This window comes from Dermacentor albipictus, chromosome 10 (assembly GCF_038994185.2).
Source record: "Dermacentor albipictus isolate Rhodes 1998 colony chromosome 10, USDA_Dalb.pri_finalv2, whole genome shotgun sequence".
Lineage (NCBI taxonomy): Eukaryota > Metazoa > Arthropoda > Arachnida > Ixodida > Ixodidae > Dermacentor > Dermacentor albipictus.
Window position 1 is genome coordinate 75,138,387 of NC_091830.1, and position 24,120 is coordinate 75,162,506.

A 24,120-nucleotide genomic window follows, 5' to 3' on the forward strand; every position below is an offset into this window, starting at 1 on the left:
TGGCCCGAAAGGCGTGGCCTCTATGACAAAGAAATAAAAAAATCAGCAAAAAAGAGGAGAACATACCACGTCACTTCCTCCACACTTTTCTCCCAGCGTGCGGAGGGGGTAGGGCCTCTCCTCAGTTTCCTTCCTCCATGGGGCGCACTTCCGGCCGGCCTTCCTCGCTCGCACACGCGAGATAGTGCCGCGTTCGCCGGCTCCATCCCCGCACACTCTCACTCGCACATACAGCACATAGCGTGCGGTGATGATTTTCTTGCCCTTGGATTTTATATGGAACCGCACGGCGACGCCGACGCCAGAAATGCACCTGGAGTGCGCAGATAATTGCTATCGCGATCAAAGTAACAGAGGCATGCCACTTAAAAAAGAAAGCCGCGAAATAGCGCAAGAGCTATTTTCTTCAGGATTAAAATTATCAGCAGAAAGAAAGGGAAAAGCGTAAGACAGAATTGGAATTTGGAGACGTCGTTGTGGAAGCAAACCGAAGCAGTTAAAAATTCAATGCAAGTGTTTTGCGTGGCAAAACCACAATCTGATTATGAGAATTGCTGTAGTGGGGGATGCCGGAATAATTTTGATTGCCTGCGCTTTTTTAACGTGAACCTAAGTTTAAGTGCAGCAGGGTGTCTGCATTCTCATTTTATTGAAATGCAGCCGCCGCGGCCGGTATGAAACCTGCGACCTCGAGTACACAGCAGTGCAACGCGACATACTGCTGGCTACCACAGCGTGTAGAAAAAAAAATAAAGGAAGGAAGGAGCCAGAAATGGACAAGCAATGCATTACGGAATCAATGCCCTCACAATACCACAGAATAGCAATTGTGTTTCACAGTCACACAATGTACGCGGAATAGAGACCTTTTATATGGCCGGCGCTTCGGCGTCTAGGCCACAGGAGCCGGTCCATGCACGGTCAGTGACCAGGCTACATCTCGCTTTTCTTCTCCCTTCGACGGCGTCGATGTACTCACGCGGATAAAACCATTTGCGGTGAGAATGTCGGACATCCCGCGTCGGTGGTATAGTGGTTAGCATAGCTGCCTTCCAAGCAGTTGACCCGGGTTCGATTCCCGGCCGACGCAGAAATTTTTTCTTTTTTTGTTATGAACATTTATTGTATACACATTTAAAGCGACCGTGGGCCCCAAGATTGATCATTAGCATTTTGTTCAATGTCAGCGTAGCAATTGCCCTTGCGATGCGGCTGCTCATATGGAAGCACAGATGTGACTTTGTATTTTTGTCTGCGCCAAGGAATGCACACTGATCGCCGATTGCAGCAGCACATCGCTGCAGTTCTTTGACAGTGCTTGCGACGCTACAGTGCTGTAAACTCTAGTTTGTTGGCAATGCACTTGGCGTAACTTTTCGTTGCACGCGTCGGGTAATGATGTCCCGAAGGAGTTCTCAATAGCTCGCTCTGTAAACATTTCCTGTTTCACTCCCCCCCCCCAATCACCTCTGCTAGGCCGATGAGCCAACATTTTATTTAACCTTTACCATCACCGCAACCACGCCACTATCGCTGGCCCCATCTCCATACTCCTCCTCATAATCGTAATCATATGGGAAGAGCAAAAACAGAAAACAAATTTGCACCATGTTGACAGCCTTTAATGCGATTAGCATTCTTATAACAATTCACGCAATTCCCGGTGTCTGTCTGTAACCAACCGTTCTCCCGCCACCTTGTGTTAGTGGGTATTCCACGGTCTTATGGCTCGAGCATCGGGCTCTCGTGCCGAGGGAACCGGCTTCAAAACCATTCATCGGGTCAACGCGGGCTAGCGGGTATACACAGCGTTGACACTGAGTTATGTGACTTGGTGTATGCCGACCTTCAGTGAACCTGTTTGACAGCAACATGGGTCACTGAGTATGTGCCACTGAGTATGCCAATCGTATTAACCTCGACACTCATCTTGAGATAGGTTCTGTGAGAGCTTCCATGTCTCTAATGGTTTTGCCGCCACCCGGGTCACTCAGTAGTCCATGGTCTAATGGGTCGAACATCTGACTGCTGTGCTGAGGGAACGAGGTGGAAAGCCAACCGTCGGGCATGCTAGGCTTATGTGTATATGGCATTGGGTCTGTCATTGGGTATGTGCAACGTGGCGTGCGTCTCCTTTAGATTAATTTATTCCCCCCCAGCTTGGGTCACTGAATATGCGCGATCAGATATGTGCTACACATCAATGAACGTCTTTCACAACAACTTGGGATTACTGAGTTTGTACCGCTTTTCAATGAAACGCTTTGACGCTAACTTCGGTCACTGTGTACAGGCCACTATGTGCCACTGGGTGTGCACTGGTCTTCAATGAACCTGTTTGATACTAACTTTGGTAACTGGGTATGTCCCATTCTTCGAAATGAACTGCTTTGGCACCAAAATACCTCGTTGTCTATGCGCCGTTCTTCAACGAACCTCTTTGACGCCGACTTGAGCAATTGGGTATCTGTCGCTGCCTACGTTCACCTCTTGAATGGCAAAATATAATTACAGATTTACCCTGTAATGGACAGAATTGAACGCGTAGCACATAAGTTCAGACAATCTGGTCAGAATATATATTCACACATGATCCACACGACAGAGACGCCTAGTTGCATTCAAGCGCCAAACATGACGCATTTTGGCGGGGGCAACACGGTGTTTCGCCATATTTTTAGGATGCTAATCGCATCAACATCGACATTAATCGTGTAATGGGTTCTACCGGAATTATTTCAGTCAAGAATACAAGCCTTATACACCTGCTTCGTAGAGTAAAAAAATTGTCTGTAATAAATTATCATGTTTTCAAATTGGAGCTTATTGTGTGAGAGTTTGCGACCACTGAGATCAGTGCTCGGCAGACTGCCTGGCTGTTCAGAAAGACTACCTCACGTCATTCAACACATTCTCTCATCACACCGTCCCTCCAAACCCATGCTACGGTTTCAGTGCTTCTCAAGGAAAGACAAGTGCTCGTAAGTAATCTGTAGCCGTCCACTGCAGCTCGTCGGAGCGTTTGGGTGTTGCCTGTTATTGGAAAGTTAGCTTGAAAGACTGCACCTAACTTGAGGTGCCGTTGCATACTTGTAGGTTTCTAATATATAACTATGTTGCGTGTTTATTATTTACTGTAGTTAAATTGTCCCTTCTTTGCAGTGCTTAAAGACCAAGTATGACTCCACTGAACTTCATTTATGACTCCAATAGCCTAGTTTGCGATAGTTTATAAGCGTATCATCTCCCATGCAATTTGTTTTAATAAAGGACGAGCGGATTCGATGCGAGACGCTCTCAAAAGAAGAAGGAAAATCGATGCTATCGCCTATCACTAAAGATGACGCAGTACACAGAACGTTGAGAATCAGCGTAGTACTTCGGCATGACCACCGAGATACGGCGGTGCGTGCATTGCGCTAAATATCTCAGAGGCAACATGCTGGGATTTGCGTCACATCTTCTGAACTACTAGGTGCGCCGGTCGTCGCTGAAGCTATATTTAAAGCTAATTAAATGCCGTTAGATTATCATCTAGCCTCATAATGTCTTATACTACTCATCCCTGAACGAGAAGAAAGGGGGTTAACCGAGGGGCCCGATTTTATTAGTCATATCATGAGAAGCCAACAAACACTGACACCAAGAACAACATCGGGGAAGTTACTTGCGCTTAATAAATGAAATAAAGAAACGATGAATTAATGGAAATTAAAGTGGATGAAAATTAAACTTGCCGCAGGTGGGGAACGATCCCACAACCTTCGCATAACGAGGGTCTCGAATTCGGCAGCATTGATGCCTTCAGTTAGCATGTGTGGGTTTATTGACCGGTTGCCTTCACCCAAAAAAGATCACGTACTCGTGACACCTGCGGCAGAAAGGATGTTCCACATCCGACGCCAAGGTCTGTGAGTGGTGGCGCTGGCTAACACTCCCAGGGTTTTACTAGGACACACAAATACCGAAGAAAAGTGGATGGGGAAACAGCGCCGCGGTAGCTCAATTGGTAGAGCATCGCACGCGAAATGCGAAGGTTGTGGCTTCGGTTCCCACCTGCGGCAAGTCGTGTTTTCATCCACTTTAATTTCCATTAATTTATGGTTTCCTTATTTCATTTGTTAAGCACAAGTAATTTCCCCTATGTAGTCCTTGGTGTCAGTGTTTGTTGGCTTCTCATGATAATACTCATCCCTAGCAATTTAGCTAAACCAAAATTTTGTCCCAGTTGGCATGCATGTCACAAAGTTAATTATTTTCACATAACATCACTTCCGGCACATACCATAGTTCTACACTTACTTCAGTGTCTTGACCAAACTTCCTTTCACAATCTGTGAATATAGGAATTAGGAAAATTGCAGCTGACAACTTGGCAGTTAGAACATCCTTATGTTGAATAACTGAAACACATTGAAGGTGAAAGAGAAGGAAATTATGCTTTGGAATATCCCTCTCATTTGATTCAATGTGCCGTTTCCTTGCTTTTCTAGCTCATATTTTTGCATCGTAGGCAATAGCAAATTATTAGACAGGTATACAAAGTAAGTATGCTAGTCTTATCTGCTATATAAGCTTGTAAACATTCGCCTACTAACTAAGTTAATAAACATGGTGTCAGGAACGCACAGGCAAATATGAACACATTTCATTCGATGAGCGCGGACACTCGCTGTCAGAACGCTGGCACGAAGAAGTGAGGCAGCAGCAGTGAGCGAATTTACCTTCGTGCTGCCTCTCGCTTCAACGCGAACTAAGCGGCAAGAACACAACGCACGTGAAGCTACCAGAACTCTGCGCACTCTGTCGCCATCCCAGATCACCTTCAAGATGCGTTGTCTCACGATGAATGTCGATATCGATGCGATTAGCATTCAAGGCGCGTGGCGAAACACCGCGTTGGCCCCGCCAAAACGCGCCATGCTTGAGGCGTGCATGCAACTAGGCTCCTCTGTCGCGCTTCCCTCACGACACCCTGTGCCATCTAGCGACGCCGCCGTGAAGTCTGTGCGTGGCGCGTTGTGAATATGTATTCCGACCAGATTGTATGATCTTGCGTGCTGTGAATTCGATTCCGTCCGGCACATAATAAATCTTTAGTTACCTCCAGTCATGCACGAGGTGAACATATGCAGCAGCACATGCCTAGTTACCCAAGTTTGCGTCAAGGAGGTTAAGAACGCTACATATCCCGGGGCACATACGCAGGGACCGGTGTCAAAGAGGTTCAAAGATACCTTAATTTGGGCGAGTTGGCTCATTTTGACAGTTTTCATAAAAAAAGCGCTAAAGACGAAGTCGAAGGAACACATACGACAGGACTGGCGCTACTTTCAACTGGCGTTTATTACAAACGGTCATCTATTTATGCTCTGCACATAATATATGTATAGATGCGCATATATCTAGGCACTTTAACTGATTGACCAAACAATTGTGTCTACGATATGATCCATTTCAACCTCTGTGTGTATGATAATGAGTGCATGATGTACCTGATTCGGAGAAATATATAGATGACCGTTTGTAATAAACGCCAGTTGGGAGTAGCGCTAGTCCTGTCGTATGTGTCCCTTCGACTTCGTCTTTAGCGCTTCTTTATGAAAACTGTCAGGCTCAAAGAATGCTAATCGCATTAAAGGCTGTCAACGTTATGCAAATTTGTTTTGTTTTTGCTTCTCACGTATGATTATTATGATGATGATGATGTTGGCGGTAGTGGCAGTGCTGGTGACGGCGGTGTGGATTGGTTGCGGTGATGGTAAAGGGTAGATAAAATGTGATTGGCTCATTTGCCCAGCAGGAATAAATCGGTAAGAGAAACAGGAGATGTTGACAGTGCGACCTACCGGAAAATGCTTCTGGACATGATTACCGCATGCGTGCAACGAAAATTAACGCAAACTGCATTGGCAACCACTCAGACTTGACAGCCCCGTAACGTCGCAAACACTAACGAAGGAGTGCCGCGACGTACAGCTGCAATCGGTGGGCGAGCAGTGTACATTCCCTCGCGCACTGCAAAATCGATTGCTACTGCGACAGCGAATAAAATCCTAAATGACCTTTATAAAATAAAGGTCATTTTATATGGGGATCGAATAAATGTTCACAATTCAGTCGTCGGGCCCAAGGTCGCTTTGAGAGGAAGATTTAGCTCGGGTGCTCCTATCTAAATACATGTAAAAGGAGAATTCGTCTTTTTCGACAACCCCTGCATCAAATTCGACGAGGTTTGTTGCATTTGAAAGAAAACCTTACGATGTAGTGACTGCTGGTTTCGAATTTTTAATTTAGACGGTCAATTATTTATTAAAAACGAAAAATATAGAAACATTTTAGAGAACGAGACTATCACGTTTATAACTCTAACTAAACAAGGAAAATGATATCACAATGATACACAATGGTACCTCAAAAGCGGCCAAAATTGGTATGTTACATTTGAATCCAAAAAATTTAGCAATATGGGATTACAACTTTTGCAGAACCCTTGTACACAACGTAACAAACACACGTAAGATATAAATTGACATATTGAATATTTGCGCTTTGAATGATCTAATCGATGCTGTTTACAGAACTGCGATATCTGTTCTTGATGCAGAGCTAAGAATTTATAAACTTCGTGCGTATATATTTTTCAAACTTCCGTATTTTTGAAAATTCTTTTCACAAAATTCAGGTCCTAAATAGAAATTCCGCTCCGAACAGTCACTAGAATTTAAAACTTTCTCTCAAGAGGAATAAATTTCATTAAAATTGGTACAAGGGTTATCTCAGAAAAATATTTCAGCGTTTTAAATGTATTTGAATAGGCCGCGTCGGAGTTGGGCCCGAGCTAAAGGTTCCTCTTAAATGGGCATCTAATAAATGTTCACAAGAACAAAAAAAAAATCTGCGTCGGCCGGGAATCGAACCCGGGTCAACTGCTTGGAAGGCAGCTATGCTAACCACTATACCACCGACGCGAGATATTCCAGGTGCTCACCGCAAAGCCCTTTGTCCGCGTGAGTACATCGACGGCATGGAGGGGAGCAGGAAAGCGAGATGTAACCTGGTCACTGACCCTGCATGGACCGGCTCCCTTGGCCTAGACGTCGAACCGCCGGTCTTATAAATAATTTCCTTTTCGCGTACATTGTGTGGCCTCTGACACATTTGCAACTGTGTGGCATTGTGAGAAGATTGATTTTGTTTTGGCACTGCTTGTCCGTTCCTGACTTCTATTTTTTTTTCGTTTTTTTTTCTACACGTGGCGGTAGCCCATTGTCTATCGCATTGTGCTGCTATACTCGAGGCCGCAGGTGTCGAAGCAGCCGCGCCGGCTGCATTTCAATAGGCTCGAAATGCAAAAACACCCGTTCATTTAGGTTTAGGTGAACGGTAAAGGGCCCCAGGCAATCAAGATTATTTCTGCATCCCACACGACGGCAAGTCTCAAATTGCGATTTTGGTTTTGCACATAAAGCTCCGAAACATAATTTTAGCTGTTTCTGACTTTATTCCACGACCATGCAGCTCTCCAAATCACGATTTTCTTTTATGGTTTTCTCTTTCTTTTTCTTGACCAGCTTAATCCTAAAAAAAAGCTCCTGCAGCATTTGGCAGCTTCTTTATTGCGGCCTGCTTCTGTTAGTTATTGTCATGGTAAATGCCAAAGAGGGTCGATTCTTTAACAAATTGTGTGGCCCAGCAAGCAAGGCTCAAGCAGTACTGTTTATGAAAAAATGCGATGTGTGGGGAGCATGAAGTAAACTTAATCTGTTTATAATTTGCGGCAATAAGCTTTGTAGTTGTGCGAGAAGTTATATACACATATTTGAGGCGCACACTTCATAACTTTACTTTGGTGCAACATGAATTGTTCTCAAATAGTGCAATATGCCTATCGCAGCTTTAACACTACAACACTCTTCAATGGTGCAGGAGTCGACGTAACCACAAACGTTTAAGACAATGACACGTCCGCAGTTTGTTCTCTTAGATTTAAAGAATTAGGGCCATCGAAACCTGCGCTACGTATATATATCAAGCCTATCAAACCAACCTATCACAAACAAACCTATCAAGCTTTACGATTTTATCGTATGGGTCCGATTACTGGCATCTACATTCTTACAATTTTCCAGGTCTTGCGGTCAAAATTCGCGAACGCCACCAGCGTTCCCCAACTTTTGCACCTCCACTATTCGCGGTGTCATGTTGGGAACACTGAATGTGTGGTCGTGGGGTTATAGGGCTCCATTCTCGACATGCATGGCGGCTGCGCGGCCGCCATTATCCGCCATGTTGACTATCTGATGGGCTGTCAGAGCTCACGCGCGTTGAAATTTGTGCCGGGAAACGGAAGTTTCGCAAAGTGCCATTTTGCGTTTTCGTCAAGACGACGAAACGTGACCGGGACTGCAAATTTTATCGACTAATGCATTTTTTCTGCATGGTCCTTGGCAGCTATATTGCGATGTTAGCGCTTCAAAAAGAAAGTTAGCGGTAGTGTGCGGAAGCCAGCGAAATGTATCTGAAATTACGCGAATACGGGGTGGCGATCCAAGATAGCCGCCGGTCAGCTCGCCGATTGGCCGAAGGAATATGCCGTGAGTAGCGCGAGTAGCAACGTCAATATGACGCTGCGTGACGTCGCGCTAAATCGCCATTGCAGAAAGTTAACGCCGCTATTGGTGCGACGAGCAGCTCGAATTATTCTAATGTGGTGTCATTTGTGCTTTTGGGCCATCATTTTTTTTAAAGACGCGTTTATTTGTAGTAATATTGGCTGAACATTACAAACCTTCTGCAGGTTTCTTGCACCTTTCTCTTCTGCGGTCGTATCGTAATCAAGATTAATTACTTTCTATATCGTCGGAGGTTATGACAACGGTGGCATTTTAATTTATAAAATAAAGTCGCAGTTTCGCACAAGAGGGAAAGGACCGATTGAGATAGCCAATTAGTGAAAAGCTTTGCGAAATAAAAATTGTAGTTTTATCCGCCTTATAATCTTGTAAACATGCACATACTAACTAAATGAACAAGCATGGTGTCACGCGCACACAAGCAAACATGAACACATCTCACTCGATCACCGCGGGAACTGGCTGTCAGAACGCTGGCGTGAGGATACGCGGCAGCAGCAGCGGGTGAAGTGATATTCGTGCTGTCTATCGCTTCAACCCAATGTAAAAGCCGAGAAGACACAGCACACACAATGCTACGAGCCCCCAGAGCAGATCGCTCTCAAGGTGCTGCCACGTGACCGCGCACAGCCGTCACATGCGCAGTTGCAGCCGGAGTAGAACCAGGCCCCGCACACTCTCAAACTCCAGCGATCGCCACAGAGGGCGAAAAATCTGCCGCGGCGCGTTACAGCATGAAGCACGTAAGTGTAGCTACTGCAATTTGATCGTATACTTTAATTCGCAAGTTGTCTGCTATCACTGTCAAATAATTTACACCCGAAGGGTGTGAGTTATATACACATTTACACCCTTTTTCACTTTTAAGGGTGTAAATTATTTTACAGTGTAGGGGCGCTCAACGCCGCTAAATATTCGTTCTATAAGGGTACATATAGAAACCGATAAACATAGTTAACACGTAATTGTTTTATAAAATAAGGACAGCATTTTTTTTGTTGGACTTGTGTTACTAAAGTAGATGCTGTATTACTCGAATAAAGGTTTTGAGACCTCACTGATGTGTGATAAGCAGCAGCCCACTGGTACTGATTGCAGTCCGTACCGTTTATCGATTCAAATTGTACGGCGGTAATATTCGCGAACAGAGTGGTCATTTCATTTGAGAAGCGTCACGTAGGTTTGCTTTAATTAAACAATACTATCCCAGCCAGCTCATACGTCGAACTTTCGATAGCCGAACCTTTTTAAAGGCGGTGAATTTCATAATTTGCGGAGTTTCACTGGCATAACGGCTGCACGGCTTCCGTCGTTAGTGATCCGCCTTGTCTGGCCGCGTAATGACGTGTTACTTTAAAGAATGTACTAGCTAACGTGAAAATTCATCGCTGGAACCAAGTACAATCCGCTTGGAGACTATACCCACGAATGCGGATTGACCTTTCAGCCTCTGGGCTTGTGCACCGGTGAGTAAAAAGGCATTGCTTCGCATTCTCAACCTTGAATTCATTTGCGTGCGAGGCGGATAAGACAGATTCCTGTAGTCATTTCGTAAAAGCGGAAAACAATAATTATTTATCGCTCTTCAAAGGCAATTCAAACGAGGCTCTTGTTATTTTGTCACGTTGCTAAAATTCCTAACATGGAATACAGCATGAATAATAAATAGCTTTCGCTGTTTCTGCATAAGTGATACACTGCGATAAATTCACAGCACATTAGTGGCAAATGTGCTTCATGTTATACAGTTAGAATAATTGTATTTGAGACATAATAAAATGTCTAGTGTTTATTAGCTTGTATCTAGCAAAAAAAGAATGTCATCTAGTCGATGCTTCACTAAGCACAGCCCACACAAAGACACCATTGAAAGAAATGCCCACGCAAAACAGTGCAGTGTGTGTTTGTTTGCTTTCCTGTCATGGAGCGTTTTGTGCACTGTTCTTACTCATACATGGATCACAAGCTCACTCATACTTACGCCATAGTAACTGAGGGTCTTTTTTCTTTCGACTCCAGCATCCAAGTAGCTGCTCACACTTGTTCACGCCTTTGGACTGTATTGTCTCAGGACGGACATGTCAACAGTGAATCTGTCACCAGTGGCAGTAGCATCAAGGGCCAAAATCCTCACAAGGTATGTTTCTGAACACCAACTAGAACCGTGATTTGTTCATTTATTGGACTAACGTTTGTTTCACCATTTTTTGTTTGCATGTTTGTCATGGCTTCATCATTTCTCTTTTTGGGAAGACGGACAAAAGAGAGATCATTGGTCTGCAAGATGCCCACGCCAAACCTAACGAAGCTCAACGGTCACTATAATGACAACAGGTCCTCTTGAACTGTGCCACACCATGAAATGTTTGCAAGTCTACCAGAGAGAGAAGCGTGAGCCCTATCAGGAAAGCAACAGTCTACAGTTTTGTATCGTACAGAGCGGGAATGCAAAAATTTTGCTTACAAGCTTACTTACATTTGAGGGCTTTTTATGACAAACGGAGAAGTAACATGTTCAGTCCCAAGTTGTTCCTTTTCTAGTCATTATAGCCATGACGACGAGAACAAAAACAATATAGCAAGCTCTTACTTGCTTATGCACAAACTCTTTCATCTGCTCTTTGCAAATCAGCTTGATGGGCATTACCACCAAGTATCACATGCTCCCTCAAAACAATTTGTTATATGAAAATGCAAAGAATTTTAAAACGGTCTAGTGCGCTCAATGTAATCTTGAGGAAGTGATACTTCATGCTGACTGAAACTCTGGAAGTCACTGTCCATTTTATCATTTGATTCTTATTTAAGAGACCCTCTTGGCCATATGGCATTAAAGAGGCAAGTGGTTACAAAGTAGTAAAGCCAACAAACAAGTGCGGTGAGTTCTGGTAATTTATTATTTCTCCTGGTTATACAATGTTAGCTAATGTTTGCGAAAAAGTTTGTTATCGGTGATGGCAGCGATAGTTGAGAAAAGGTAGTTCCGTTCTTGAGATGTACGGGGGATTAAAGGTTGAACGAAAGACGTCTCGGGGGAGAGGGTAACATTAATCAATTCCTATCTTACTGCGATGATTGACACGTTTTGAAATGTACTGACGCCGTGGTATAAGGTCGCCGTAAAGTATGGTGTGGTGGAAAATTTGGAAAGAAAAACAATGTTGGTTTGCTGCTCTTCCCTTGCCCACAAGTGCTGGCTGCCACTCTGAGTGATTGTGTCTCTGTTGCTATGTTGCTCTTACTTTCCGGGGACGTAGAATTAAACCCTGGTCCTCATACTGAAGCTCAACATAAGCACAATGAAGTTATGGCGGCCATAGCTGCTTTGTCGTTAAAATTTGACACGCGACATGCCGAGATGATGAATTCCATAGCTGAACTAAAGGCTAACCAAGAAAACCTTACTGAGACCGTTTCAGACCTTTCCAATAGAGTGACTGCTGTTGAAGCTGCGGTTGAGTCTTTTGAAAATATGCCTTCAGTAAGTGATATTACTACCGCAGTCCATGAGGCAGTTTCAAATGAAAGCGCTTCGCTCGCGTCAAGACTAGACGTTCTGGAGGACCATTCAAGACGCGACAACTTGATCTTCTATGGTATCTCAGACAACGTATCAGAAACGTGGGCTCAATCAGAAGCCCAGATCCATAACTTTCTTAGAAACTGTCTCAACATGACTCCCTCGGAAGTCGCTATCCATAGGGCTCATAGGCTAGGCACATACGTTGTCGGCAAGACACGGCCTGTTATAGCTAAGTTTGTGTCTTCCAAAATGAGAGACCATATACTCTCGCAAAAAGCGAAGTTTAAAGCCGATGGTATTTCAGTCGGCGAAGACTTTTGCAAAGCCACTCGTCAATCACGGAAAGCACTAAATGACTTTGGCAAGGCCAGCGGCCAGTCTTTTTCTTTGCGACATAACAAACTAATCATAGGTAAAAAATGTTACGTTTATTGCGCAGCTACAGATGAAGTATGCGAGATCGGACCAGCTAGGAGCGCGATTACCCCAACAAACAACAAACCATCCGGTCCACAATCTTCACATTTGGGTGCAGCATAGCTATCTCGTGTTCCAAAGCAAGCAAACTCCTTATCACTTCTTTTTACAAATGTCCGAAGTATCGCCAACAAACGCACATCACTGTCATCACATATCGACGCATGCTCAGCTGATATAGTTGTGCTCACCGAAACATGGCTTTCAGCAAAAATTAAAGATAGTGAAATACTAGATTGTCAAAAAACATATAACTTTTACAGGTACGATCGCGATTTCCGTACGGGCGGAGGTGTACTGATTGCCGTGAGTTCTGCTATCCCTTCCTTCACTATCCCCACTGACTCACCATTAGAAATAGTTTGCACCCGTGTTGGTTTTCCCACTGGCGACCTCATCTTTTGCGCGTGTTATAGGTCCCCATCCTCCACTACCAATTTCTGCACTGACCTTCATGACGTCCTTAACAAATTAGTTGTTCGATACCCAAAATCACATTTGTTCTTACTAGGTGATTTTAATTTTCCAAACATAGTGTGGCAAAATGGTGTTTCCTCCCTTAAGCAGTCATCTTCCGAGTGCACCCATTTTTTGGACATTTGCGCTGATTTTAATCTAACCCAGCTGATTCATGAACCCACACGCACTACCAGCACTTCGTCTAATACTTTAGACCTCTTTTTTACAACAGCTCCAGATTTGGTTTCTCCTCCAACATACCTTACAGGAATAAGTGACCACTCGCTTCTCCACTTAACACTTAAGAAGAAAGTTCGCTCGAAGAAAACAGTTAAAACTATATGTGATTACCATGCCGCCGATACCACATCCATTTTAAATGAGCTAGAATCATTCATTACTGACTACACAGTCAACTTTTTTGAACGTACCGTTGAAGAGAACTGGTCATTGTACAAGAACAAACTGCTAACACTAATGGATCGCTATGTACCTAAAAGAAAGATTGTTTCGAGTCCTTCCTCGCCATGGTTTACTGGAATTCTGCGCCGTCTACGCAACAAAACGAAACGTATTTTTCGTCGCGCCAAAGCATCTAATCTTCCCGAACGCTGGGCAGCATATCATTGCATTCACGCAGAATATACTATTGCTATTACAAATGCAAAAAAGATTTTTTTCGATAACACCCTCCCATCACTTTTGCAGTCTAATCCACGTAAATTCTGGAATATTGTTGGTGGCAAAGAAAGCAAAACAATCCAACTAGCCCGTTCTGACAATGTTGCGATCCCTCCGAACCAGTGCTGTTCCGTTTTGAATGATGTATTTGCTTCTGTCTTTCACAAATGTGCTCCTGCAACTCTACCGTCGGTAACTAAATCCTCCTATTTACCAATGAACTCCATTTATATAGATTGGGTCGGCATACAAAAGTTGATTGAAAACCTGAAAATATCTTCTTCATCAGGTGAAGACTCAATTAACTGTAAAATGCTTAAAATTACTGAACCATATTCTTCCATTATGCTTTCGATGCTCTTTTCCCAGTCTCTAGGTTCCTCAGTTCTTCCAAGCGATTGGAGGGTTGGCAAGGTTGTTCCGGTCCCTAAATCAGGTAACACTCATTCCCCCGATAACTATCGTCCTATATCACTGACAAGTATACCATGCAAAATATTGGAGCATATTATACATTCTCATCTGATTGATTTCCTTGAGTCTAATTCCTTCTTTTCCACTGAACAACACGGTTTCAGGAAAACATTTTCATGTGAAACACAACTCATATGTTTTACTAATGACCTATTTACCCATACTGATATGGGCTTCGATGTAGACTGCGTGTTTTTGGACTATGCAAAAGCTTTCGACACTGTTTCACATGATCTTCTCATTCTTAAACTTAGCATGCTTAACATTGACCCTAATGTACTAAACTGGATTAAAAGCTTTCTGTCTAATCGAACTCAGTACGTTTCAGCTAATGAATGTTCATCCTCTCGCACTTCCGTAACATCGGGTGTACCACAGGGATCGGTACTGGGACCCCTCCTTTTCCTCATCTACATAAACGACCTTCCTAAATGCATTTCCCATTCATCTATCAGGCTTTTCGCAGACGACTGCGTCATTTATCGCAAGATAACTAACCACACTGATACTGATAGGCTTCAAGACGATCTTAGAAGCATATCCAACTGGTGCGATAAATGGCTCATGCGACTAAACGTTAATAAATGTAAAACAATGCATGTATCAAGCCGCACTAACACTGACAATACGCGTGTTTACTTACTTCACGATAGTTCTCTTGAATCCGTCAACTCATACAAATACCTAGGTGTCCATATTTCACGTAACTTATCATGGCATACGCACATCAAACACGTCACTAATAACGCTAACCGGGTTCTTGGATACCTGCGTCGAAATTTCTCTGCTGCGCCTATGCCGTTAAAGCTTACCCTCTACAAAACATTAGTGCGACCAAAGCTAGAATATGCATCCACCGTATGGGATCCCCATCAACTCACACTTATAAACACTCTAGAATCCATCCAAAATCGCGCAGCACGTTTTATCTTATCTAACTATTCCCGTTACGCCAGCATTACTTCCATGAAAAACACACTTACATTACCGGAGCTTTCCTTGCGCCGTAAATGTTTTAGACTGTCTTTTCCACAGGCTGTATCACCACAACCCACTATTAAAGGATCATCTTATTACTCGCCCCTCATACATTTCATCCCGTTTCGATCACATGTTTAAAGTTGGTGTTCCATATTTTAGAACAAAGATGTGTCATGGTTCTTTTATTCCTAAAACCAGCGCCGACTGGAACGACCTTCCTCCCTCCATCGCTGCCATTTCTGACGTTGGCAACTTCAAAACTGCTCTATTTTCTGCCATTTTGTAATACCTATTATTGTATAATGATGTACTTTTTTGTTCACTTACCACTCCTTTCTGTAATGCCTTCGGGTCAGGAAAGTATCCGAAATAAATAAATAAATAAATAAATAAATAAATAAATAAATAGCGAAAGACGGGCGACATTGCGGAGGTAGTAGAATAAGTGCTAGGCTAGTTTTAACTGAGGTTATACTCGCAGTACGGTTATAACTAGAAAGAATGAAGAGAGTAGAGTTATTTTTTATTAGTTCAAGTTAAGATAAACGCCTCTGGGGTCGCATATTGCCGATACATGTTCAAGTTTTGAGCGTATTGGACTCGTGTAAGGCTGTACTTTTAATGAAGACGGGGCTTCAGAAAAGTCGCACCGTAAGTTCCTGAGCATATGATTGGCGTCATAAATGACGTCCTTTATATTAATGGTCCAATTTTAGTTATCTGTAATGCGTACAGCAAGATATCAATATGATATGACGAAATCTAAGGGAATGTTGTTAACACCGCAAATGATATTACTGAAATTAGATATGAACAGGCGCATTATTTTACATTTGTTAATTACAAATGGTTCATGTACAGTTTGCGTGAAGTCAATAAGTAGGCTAGCCCTGCACCATAAGAGATGGCTAGAAAAGGTATGTTCGCACAATCGGCCTGCTCCACACTTCTCAAACAGACAAATCGCTAAAAACGATTTTGGTTTATCTTCAAACAGCAGATGACTAACCTGAGCACAATGTTTTCCCAAGGAGTTTTTGAAATATGCTCTGAGTATATTTGGCTTAACATTCAGCCAATCAACAGCGGACGAGCAAGGGGCGCCTCAGCGTGGGAACTTGCCTTGCTCACGGCCCTAACAAATATGTTTGCTTGTTGAAACGTGCGATGCAGGGTGAGGCTTCCTTTGCTCACCTCTGTTATTCACTTGAAGTGTTCATCTCCTTACAAGTTCTTTGCCTTGTTTGAATACATAAAACCGTAAATTGCATTTTCCAAGGATCCGTGAGCATACTTATATGTTTGTTTAGTGTCCCTGTTTATTCACGCAATATTCGTTCTTGAGGCGGAACCAACTGTGTGTTTTGCCAGTAGACAAAGAAGGTGGCTTTGTAACCCTCAAGCAAGGCGATTCTAATAAGAAAGCCTGCTTTGCGATTGCCACTGTGCTCGACCAGTGTCGTAATGTACCTTTTCGAAAGATCACGCTAGAAACAAAGCGTCTTTGCAAGAAGCAGACTTTAGTCAATTGGTTCGTGAAATTGACAGCGCGAAGGCTGCTTGCTTCGAGTCATGTTTAGTGCGAAGACGTACAAACCCGAGTGCCCATTAAGGGTAATAGTTTCAGAAACCGGGTCATGGAAAAAAAGTTTCCTCTTTTCTTGCAAAAAGAACTCCGAATTTTTAATTTGGACGACCCATTTTTGGTTAAAAGCTCTGCAGAAATTTTGGATTTGCTGAAAGAAAATTCTGACAAAAGCTTATCAGCTTGCTCCTTTGACATAATGGACTTGTACTGCTCCTTGCCTCAAAAGAAACTAATAGCACGCGTAGAAGTAGCGAGTATGGCGTGGTTGCATTTCAAAATTCAGCTGGTTTATCCGTTCAGGGCTTTTTAGATATGCTTAGTTGCTAGCTTCACTCGACGTATGCAGCATGGAATGACGAAATATTCTCTCAAAAGCTGGGTGTCTGCATCGGTTCATGTTTTGCGACATTTTTCTCACCCACCATAACAAAAACCTATCGCGCACCTTGTTGGACCACAGGGTCGGTAAAGTTGTCAGGTAAGTTGATGACTATCTAGTCCTTTTCGAGGCAGACGCATGTTCTACTGTAGGCAAGCTTTACGAAGTTTTTTCTTCAGACCTTAGCCCACTTACTCTCACACTTGAAGAGACGACTCATAACGTGCTGCGTTCCTTAGATACTCAGCTCCAGTTCATGGAAAGGCACACGTATTGGGAGTATAAACCTAGGGCTAATAAGGCCATGTTGCCGTATCGGTCCGCCCACTCGAAGCTTGTCAAGACTTGCGCTTTGGAGATGCATTAAAGAAATCTTGCCACCATGATATCCATACGAATCTTATAGATCATTCGGGAAGGTTGTCAGCAGCAGGGTTTCCGGAGTCAGTGCAGGTTTCGGTCGTAGAGGGGCTGCGAAAAAGATGCGGGTCAGACAGAACAATTCGAGTGGCAGATCAAACGACGGAACGAAGAGGGAAGGTAGCGGTAGTGCCTTATCTGCACAGAGTGGCACATAGTTTAAGAAAATGGCTAGCCCGGTGGACACAAAAGTGGTCTTCACAGCGCCAGAAAAACTCGCGAAAATATGTCGGTTAACGGACCCGTATCGTGGGTTGCGTAGAAGCTGTTGTTTATGAGCTTCCGCTGTGCTGTGCGAAAAAATTCATCGGACAGACCGGAAGGTGTCGTAATGACCGGTTATGAGAACATAGTCTACACGTGAGAAATAAGCAATATGGTCATCCGTCAACTCACTGTCAGGAATGCGGCTGTGCGCTGGTGTACAGGTCCTGCGGGTTCTTGCGAAGCACAAAGATAAAGATGTGCGAGAGATCATTGAGTCTCAGGCTATCTTTGTCGGAATAATGATACGTGTGTTAGTGCCCCTTCGGTTGACTTGATAAAGGGAAAATCAGACATCCACCCGTTCGCAGCAATTGCTACATAGGAAACCCGTACGGGTTCCTCGAAAGAAAAGCCTCAGAGTTGAAGAAAAATTCGTCCTGGTCCGGGACGAATTCGTTGTTAGATAAGGAAACGGTTTTTTTTTTTTGGATGGTTGAAATTTGGATGAGGTGGCGCCACTGTGCATGGGTTAAATAGGCGTATTTCCTGAAAACCAAGTTGTTAAAGTTAGCGCAATATGGTGTCGTCTCCCTTCTGTCCTTGTTTGCTGGCGCCAAATATGCTTTCCAACTTCGTATTATTTAGGTTTCGTGTTAATTTGTTAATTTTAAAATTTTTTTCATCAGAACCTACACCACAGAAGGCGGAGAATTCGCTCGAGTTGTTCACACTGTGCAGTAGTAATCGTGAGCGGGTGTAGCGGCGGCGATGTTCTGTGTGACTAAACAACGTGTACTGCAAGGACTAAAAAATTGTAGAAACATCAGAACGGCTGTTATTAATCTGTTATCACACGCGACGCGCGCAGCTTTCCTGGTCATACTAATTTACGGCTAGGCGTGTCAAGTTTTGGCGGCCGGAAGTCGGATGCTGTCGAGCCCTGATTGGTCTGCGCTACCCGCCTACGTTCGCCGCTTCCGGTGGGTGGTTGGCCGCCGTGGAGTTGGTGATATCGATGAATGATTAACCGATACAAGGTATCCCGCAAAACGATTCATCGTAATCGCTGTCCGGTTTTCATTTAATCGACTTAATCAAATAGACATGTGCGATTATTCGTTTTCTAGTGTTTGACAGGAGCGGCGTGAAAATCTTGAAATCGCACTATAGAATGGCGGAGCACGAGCAGTGACTGTGCGGCTGTGGTTAGAGCGACTGTCGACTGTTTTTGCGAGTCCCGAGTGATGCCATGCTGAGCGCTTCTCTCTTTTCCCACACGCCGCGTATACAGCGACATTACTAAGCACTACTACCTCAGCCGTAGAAAATACTTTGTTTCTCATCCGTTGTTCAATAGAGCTCAAGCATTAACGCTCCGTCTACTACAAACGAATACGTATCCCAATCCGTCGCTCTTACGTAAAATTTATCCGGATACTTACACCAATGGTACTTGCCGCGATTGTGGAGAAATAGCCACGTTAGAACACGCGCTCTGGCGGTGTGCCCGGTCGGTCACGCTCTATCATCGATAACAGCTCGGCCAGATGGGGGGCGGTTCTCCGCAGCCCTCTTCTGGCTGACCAACTCTATGCTCTCCAGCAGGCCCACTATGCGGCCGAGAGGCTCGGCCTTCCGGTTCCCACGTGTAAGCGGCCCGCTTCGTGAGGACTCATGGTCTGCATGACTTCAATAAAGTTTTACCATACCATGCCATACCTAGCCGGCCAAAGCCAGAGGCTTGAAATGTCCTCGGAATTCGTGGCATGATATAGGAACCCAGTCACTTGGCGTTTCACTCCTACTCAACTAAAGACGTGAAACAGCATTCGGGCCTGGTTAGAGCATGTATTTGACATAGCGATGAAGTTCATGTCCCTTCCAGCTAATTTAGAGCTTGCGAGCGTCTGTTCTCGCATGCTGGTTGTGCGGGCATCCCAGGAAGTGGTCGGTTTCACCCAAACATACCCGCCAATTGACATTCCTTCGCTCTGTAGAAAAGAGCATGTGGCTTGAAATCTTAAACCAGTAATTTTCTTTTCCTCTTTGCATAGTGGAATTTCTCGCATATATTTCTTGTACTTCACCTTTCACGTTTACCACTTTTCTTATTTCCTGTTTAACTGTACAGTAGGGATTCACTAGTGCCATGTATCTTATTTAATTCTGCTCTAATTGACATTTCATAACATATATTGTTTATTTTTCTCAAAGGCCACTAGTGCCAACTGTATTTAGTCTTTAACACATTAAAGATTATCCTTTATCAAAGTTTATACACTTGTATTTCCAACTTGGTTCTACATCTCAAACATTAAAATCAGTTCCTACACAAGTAGATGACTGTGCTTCATTCTTCTTAAGGTGCCCGGCACAAATTATGATTAATCAATTAACCGATGAAAAGCCCTGCATCGAAAGCGATTAAAGGCTAAAACAATGGAGGATTAATCATTAATCGAACAAAAATTAATCGAACATTCCTAGGTCCCCGGCTGACAACAAGCCGGGCTTGAAGGCGGCGAACAGCTACGTTTCGGCCACAGGCCTCCTGGCGGACTCCGCCAGGCGACTGGCCGCCGCTTTTTCGCCTGAAAATCGCTCCATGTAGACCAGCCGTAACTTCGGTAACTGTCTGCAAATTTCGTGCATAACTTCGCCTAACAGTTGCCTCCTAATGAGTCCAACACCTTTATTCTTATTCTTGTGGTGACTTTTCGAGTGTGAGCGTAATAGTCGAGAGCGGGTGCAGGAGAATGCATGTATTGCAATGAAAGCGAAGGAATGGTCTCTGAGGTCGGGCGGCGCGCGGTATAGCGCGCAACACCAGACTGACCGTTGGTGTCACTGACGCGCCCCGCCATCTCTGAGCGTTGCGTGGTCTTCTATTCGCACCGTGTTCTCAATCTATGCCTCCCTACCTGTGCGCCGTCTTACCCACGTGACAACAAAACCAACGTGCTTTCTCAAGCCCGTTTCGACTGACGCAGGTCAAGAAGCAGGGCTATATTATGGCTGGGATGGCGTCGCCCTTCTTCCCACGTGATACAAGAGAAGCACCTGACCCACTTCGTAGCAAGGTCCGGGAGTTTAAACGCACACTGATATATTACGACGTGGAAATTTATTACAGATTGCAGTTAGGTGATGTCGACGACGTAAGCGGGGTTTGTCCGTGGCAGGGTGTTCAGAGGGCGTCTCATGGCTTCCACATAAGAAGGCAGCTCCTCCTGCTGGAACGAGCAATCAACATAACAAATTTGTAGCATTATAATCATGAAGTCGTTACTTCATACATGCATGAATGATGTAGCGCAAAAAAAACAAGAAATTCAGCTTCGCCCGAAAGGCGAAGCATCGATTGCGAAAGCAAATCACTGGACAGTTATACGAAGTAAGGATAGTAGTTTTATCGGCCATACGAACTTGTAAGCATTCGCTTACTAACTGAATTTAGAAGCCTGGTGTCAGCGCGCAGAGGCAAACTTGAAGACAGCACACTCGATTGGCTGCGCACACTCGCTGTGAAAACGCTCGCGTGAGTAAGCGTCGCAGCAGCAGCAGCAGCGAATTGCCGTTCGTGCTGCATCTCACTTCAACGCGAACGAAGCGGTGAGAACCATCGGATTTAAACCCAAGAAGCCGACTCGCGTCTGCCATGCCTATGTTTGCACCGCCCTCACTTTGTCAGCGTTCCAAGCGCTTGCGTATCTAGTTTCCTTTTCTTCCGCTCTCCCGTGGGGCGGTGCCGTCGAATTGTCACGCGTGTCTAATTTCCTCCGGTTCCCCGGGGCGGCGAGTGTATTCTCGTCTTTGTTTCTGCCGTCGCTCTTCGTAGGCGCACTGCTCCTCGGGAGTCCATACTATACGCGAATATGATTGAATTAATATAATAATTACAGAGGTCATACAAGAAGCCGTACGTACGTATCCTCACGATGATCACCGATCAGGACAGTAAACGTGTTCGTACCTTTGTTCAAAATTCTGTCACCTCTGTGTCGTGAGCTAAACAGCTTCGATGGTCATTAACCTTCACGGAGTGGAATGGCTTATGACTTTTTTTATTTATATTTATGTAAGATGTCCTGGAGTGCTAGAAACAAACAAGCGAACGTACAACGAGACACAAAAGAACATAGTGCAAAACAAGATTCTGACATGTGAAAAAAAAAGTGATAGCCCTACAGAAAACACAACTTTGGCAAGACGTTTAAATAAAACATTAATGTAAAGGAAAATAGCTTGACAAGACACTTGCAAAGGCTTTCTTATCATCAATCCTTAGCAGACTTTTCAGCCAGCGCCTTCCATTGTGTTAAAGTGCGAGGGAAATAGGAATGCTGAAAAAGCGCAGTGGGAACAAAATATTGGGATAGCTGAAGAATATGAGCGTGCCGCATTTGTCGTGATAGATAAGGGCGTAAGTATGAGTCGGGACTAATATAAAATGATTAGAGAGCAATAAAAAACTAAAATTTCAGTATAGCGACGGCTGTCTTCTTATCTAAACACAAATGTTATTGTTACTTATGAGATGAGTCGGTTAATCCTTGCGAGTATAGGAGTTAAAGATAAAACGAACTGCTTTCCAGTGAATCATTGCAGGGTTGCAAATGTTTTTTTTTTAAGTACGGATACAAAGCTGTACTCGAGTATTCTAGGTGGGACCTCGCGAGCGTATTATACGCGAGCATTTTTATATAATCACTTTTTCGAATAGAATCACTTGTATTATTACTGAGCATTGCTTGCAACAATATGCCATTGTTTACCCGCTATTAAGCGGAAAGGAGTATTCATAGATATTGTAAGGTACCTAAACCTGTTTTCATTATTTTCATTGAAAAGAGCACCAAAAGCAAAGAGGACTCTCGATTGCCATAACAGTAAGGCGATTATTCCAAGGAACCAGCGCAGAGCAACCCACGTAGCAGTGGCTACAGTGAGTGAAAGCAAAAAAGAAACAAAGAAACAAAGAAACAAACAAACAAACAGAGCACCTGCGCTCGTAGAACATCGGTGTAGGCAGGCGGCCTCTCCGCCAGGACCCTTGGCTCAGGCTCGGGCGTCACCGGTGATGACGCAAATGCGATGCTTTCCTCGTGGTCCGACCGACCCAGAAAAGCCCTGTACGCGCCACAGCGTTTGCGAAGAAATAGAAAACATGTTCACAGAGAAAGTACCCATCCTCGCGAGGAATCGCACGCGCAGATACCGAAGAATAATCGATATATGGACTAGTCGGTACATTTTTGGAAGACTAGAAACAGCGCACGGTGGACGAATGACCGCCGACATATCTGTAAACTTCGCGAGCCTGGACAATGAACAGTTGACGACTCATGCATTCAGAAATCCGGATTTCCTTTGCTGCGTCTATTTTTCTTTCAATTAGCACCATCTCTGGCGCTTTGGCACCCGCTTCGGCCACACGTTTTTGTTGATCCCGCTTTCACTATTGTTTCTCCTAAAGGGGTGCACGACATTACATTTTAGACTGATCTTTTCAGGACAATGTCTTTTTAGCCGACTTCAGACGGGTTTGGTCAGTCTGGCATGGCTTTCTTGTAACTACTTCCAGTAAAAATGATCGGATAGGTGATTTGTAGATGTCGTGTGTGACTTATCTTCACGCCGATAACACGTAGCAAAAGTCAGCAACCAAGAATATAATAAAAAGTTGTATAATTAGCAGTAAATGGCGGCGTGGGGATGTTAGTGCCTGTATCGCTGTCAACCTCTGCCGTGATGCCGCGAAGTGCAGTCCACGGTGGAAGAAAGTATTCTTCCATCGTGGTGCAGTCTAACTTTCGCGCACTCCACGAGATGGTGGGAAATGCCTGATTTTGGTAAATGTTCCAGTGACCTTAATGTTCGGGGTTAAATACCGTTGGGTCGTAAAAGACGGGAGAGCGGAAAGTCACAGGTAGCGACACTGCGTCGCCCGAATCTAGGGTGTCTGTTCGGACGAAGTTGTAAACGCTCAGGTTTAATAGGTCCGTAATAGGTCTATAGCGTGAAAGAGCAACAAGAAAGCTGAAGCGATGGATCCATTCCAGTCTCAAAGGCTGAAGAAAGAATGGGTCAGCCAATTATCGATGCTAATTATAACACAACGCCGACGTAATTGTACGTGATATATGATGCGAATAAGACACAAAATTATTAATGAACGCGAAAAAGATACATACGTAATCGTAGGATATAATCAACATTCATTCAGCGAATCATTTGAACCACCATGTTCGCCGAGCTTGTCTTCTTTAGCGTCGACACTTTGTTTACACTTCCT

General features: G+C 44.1%; 1 protein-coding gene and 2 non-coding genes across 4 annotated transcripts in view; 1 reads left to right on the forward strand and 2 right to left on the reverse strand.

The window, feature by feature from the left end:
* The first annotated feature begins 1,018 nt into the window (after nt 1-1,018).
* Nucleotides 1,019-1,090, forward strand: TRNAG-UCC (transfer RNA glycine (anticodon UCC)). The gene has a single exon. It is a non-coding gene; the product is annotated as a tRNA-Gly (tRNA).
* Nucleotides 1,091-6,899: 5,809 nt separating this feature from the next.
* Nucleotides 6,900-6,971, reverse strand: TRNAG-UCC (transfer RNA glycine (anticodon UCC)). The gene has a single exon. It is a non-coding gene; the product is annotated as a tRNA-Gly (tRNA).
* A 13,956-nt stretch (nt 6,972-20,927) lies between these two features.
* The window catches only part of LOC135898050 (uncharacterized), a 28,243-nt gene continuing 25,050 nt past the window's right edge, over nt 20,928-24,120 (reverse strand). Inside the window, exons 4-5 of one of the 2 annotated variants that reach the window (XM_065426805.2) lie at nt 22,829-22,955; nt 20,928-21,058 (exon numbers count right to left, since the gene is read on the reverse strand). In XM_065426805.2, the coding sequence (XP_065282877.1) occupies nt 20,966-21,058; nt 22,829-22,955 (220 nt within the window). In that variant the 3' untranslated portion in view covers nt 20,928-20,965. The remainder of the gene's footprint in view (nt 21,059-22,828; nt 22,956-24,120) is intronic. The other variant, XM_065426810.2, reaches the window with a different exon arrangement.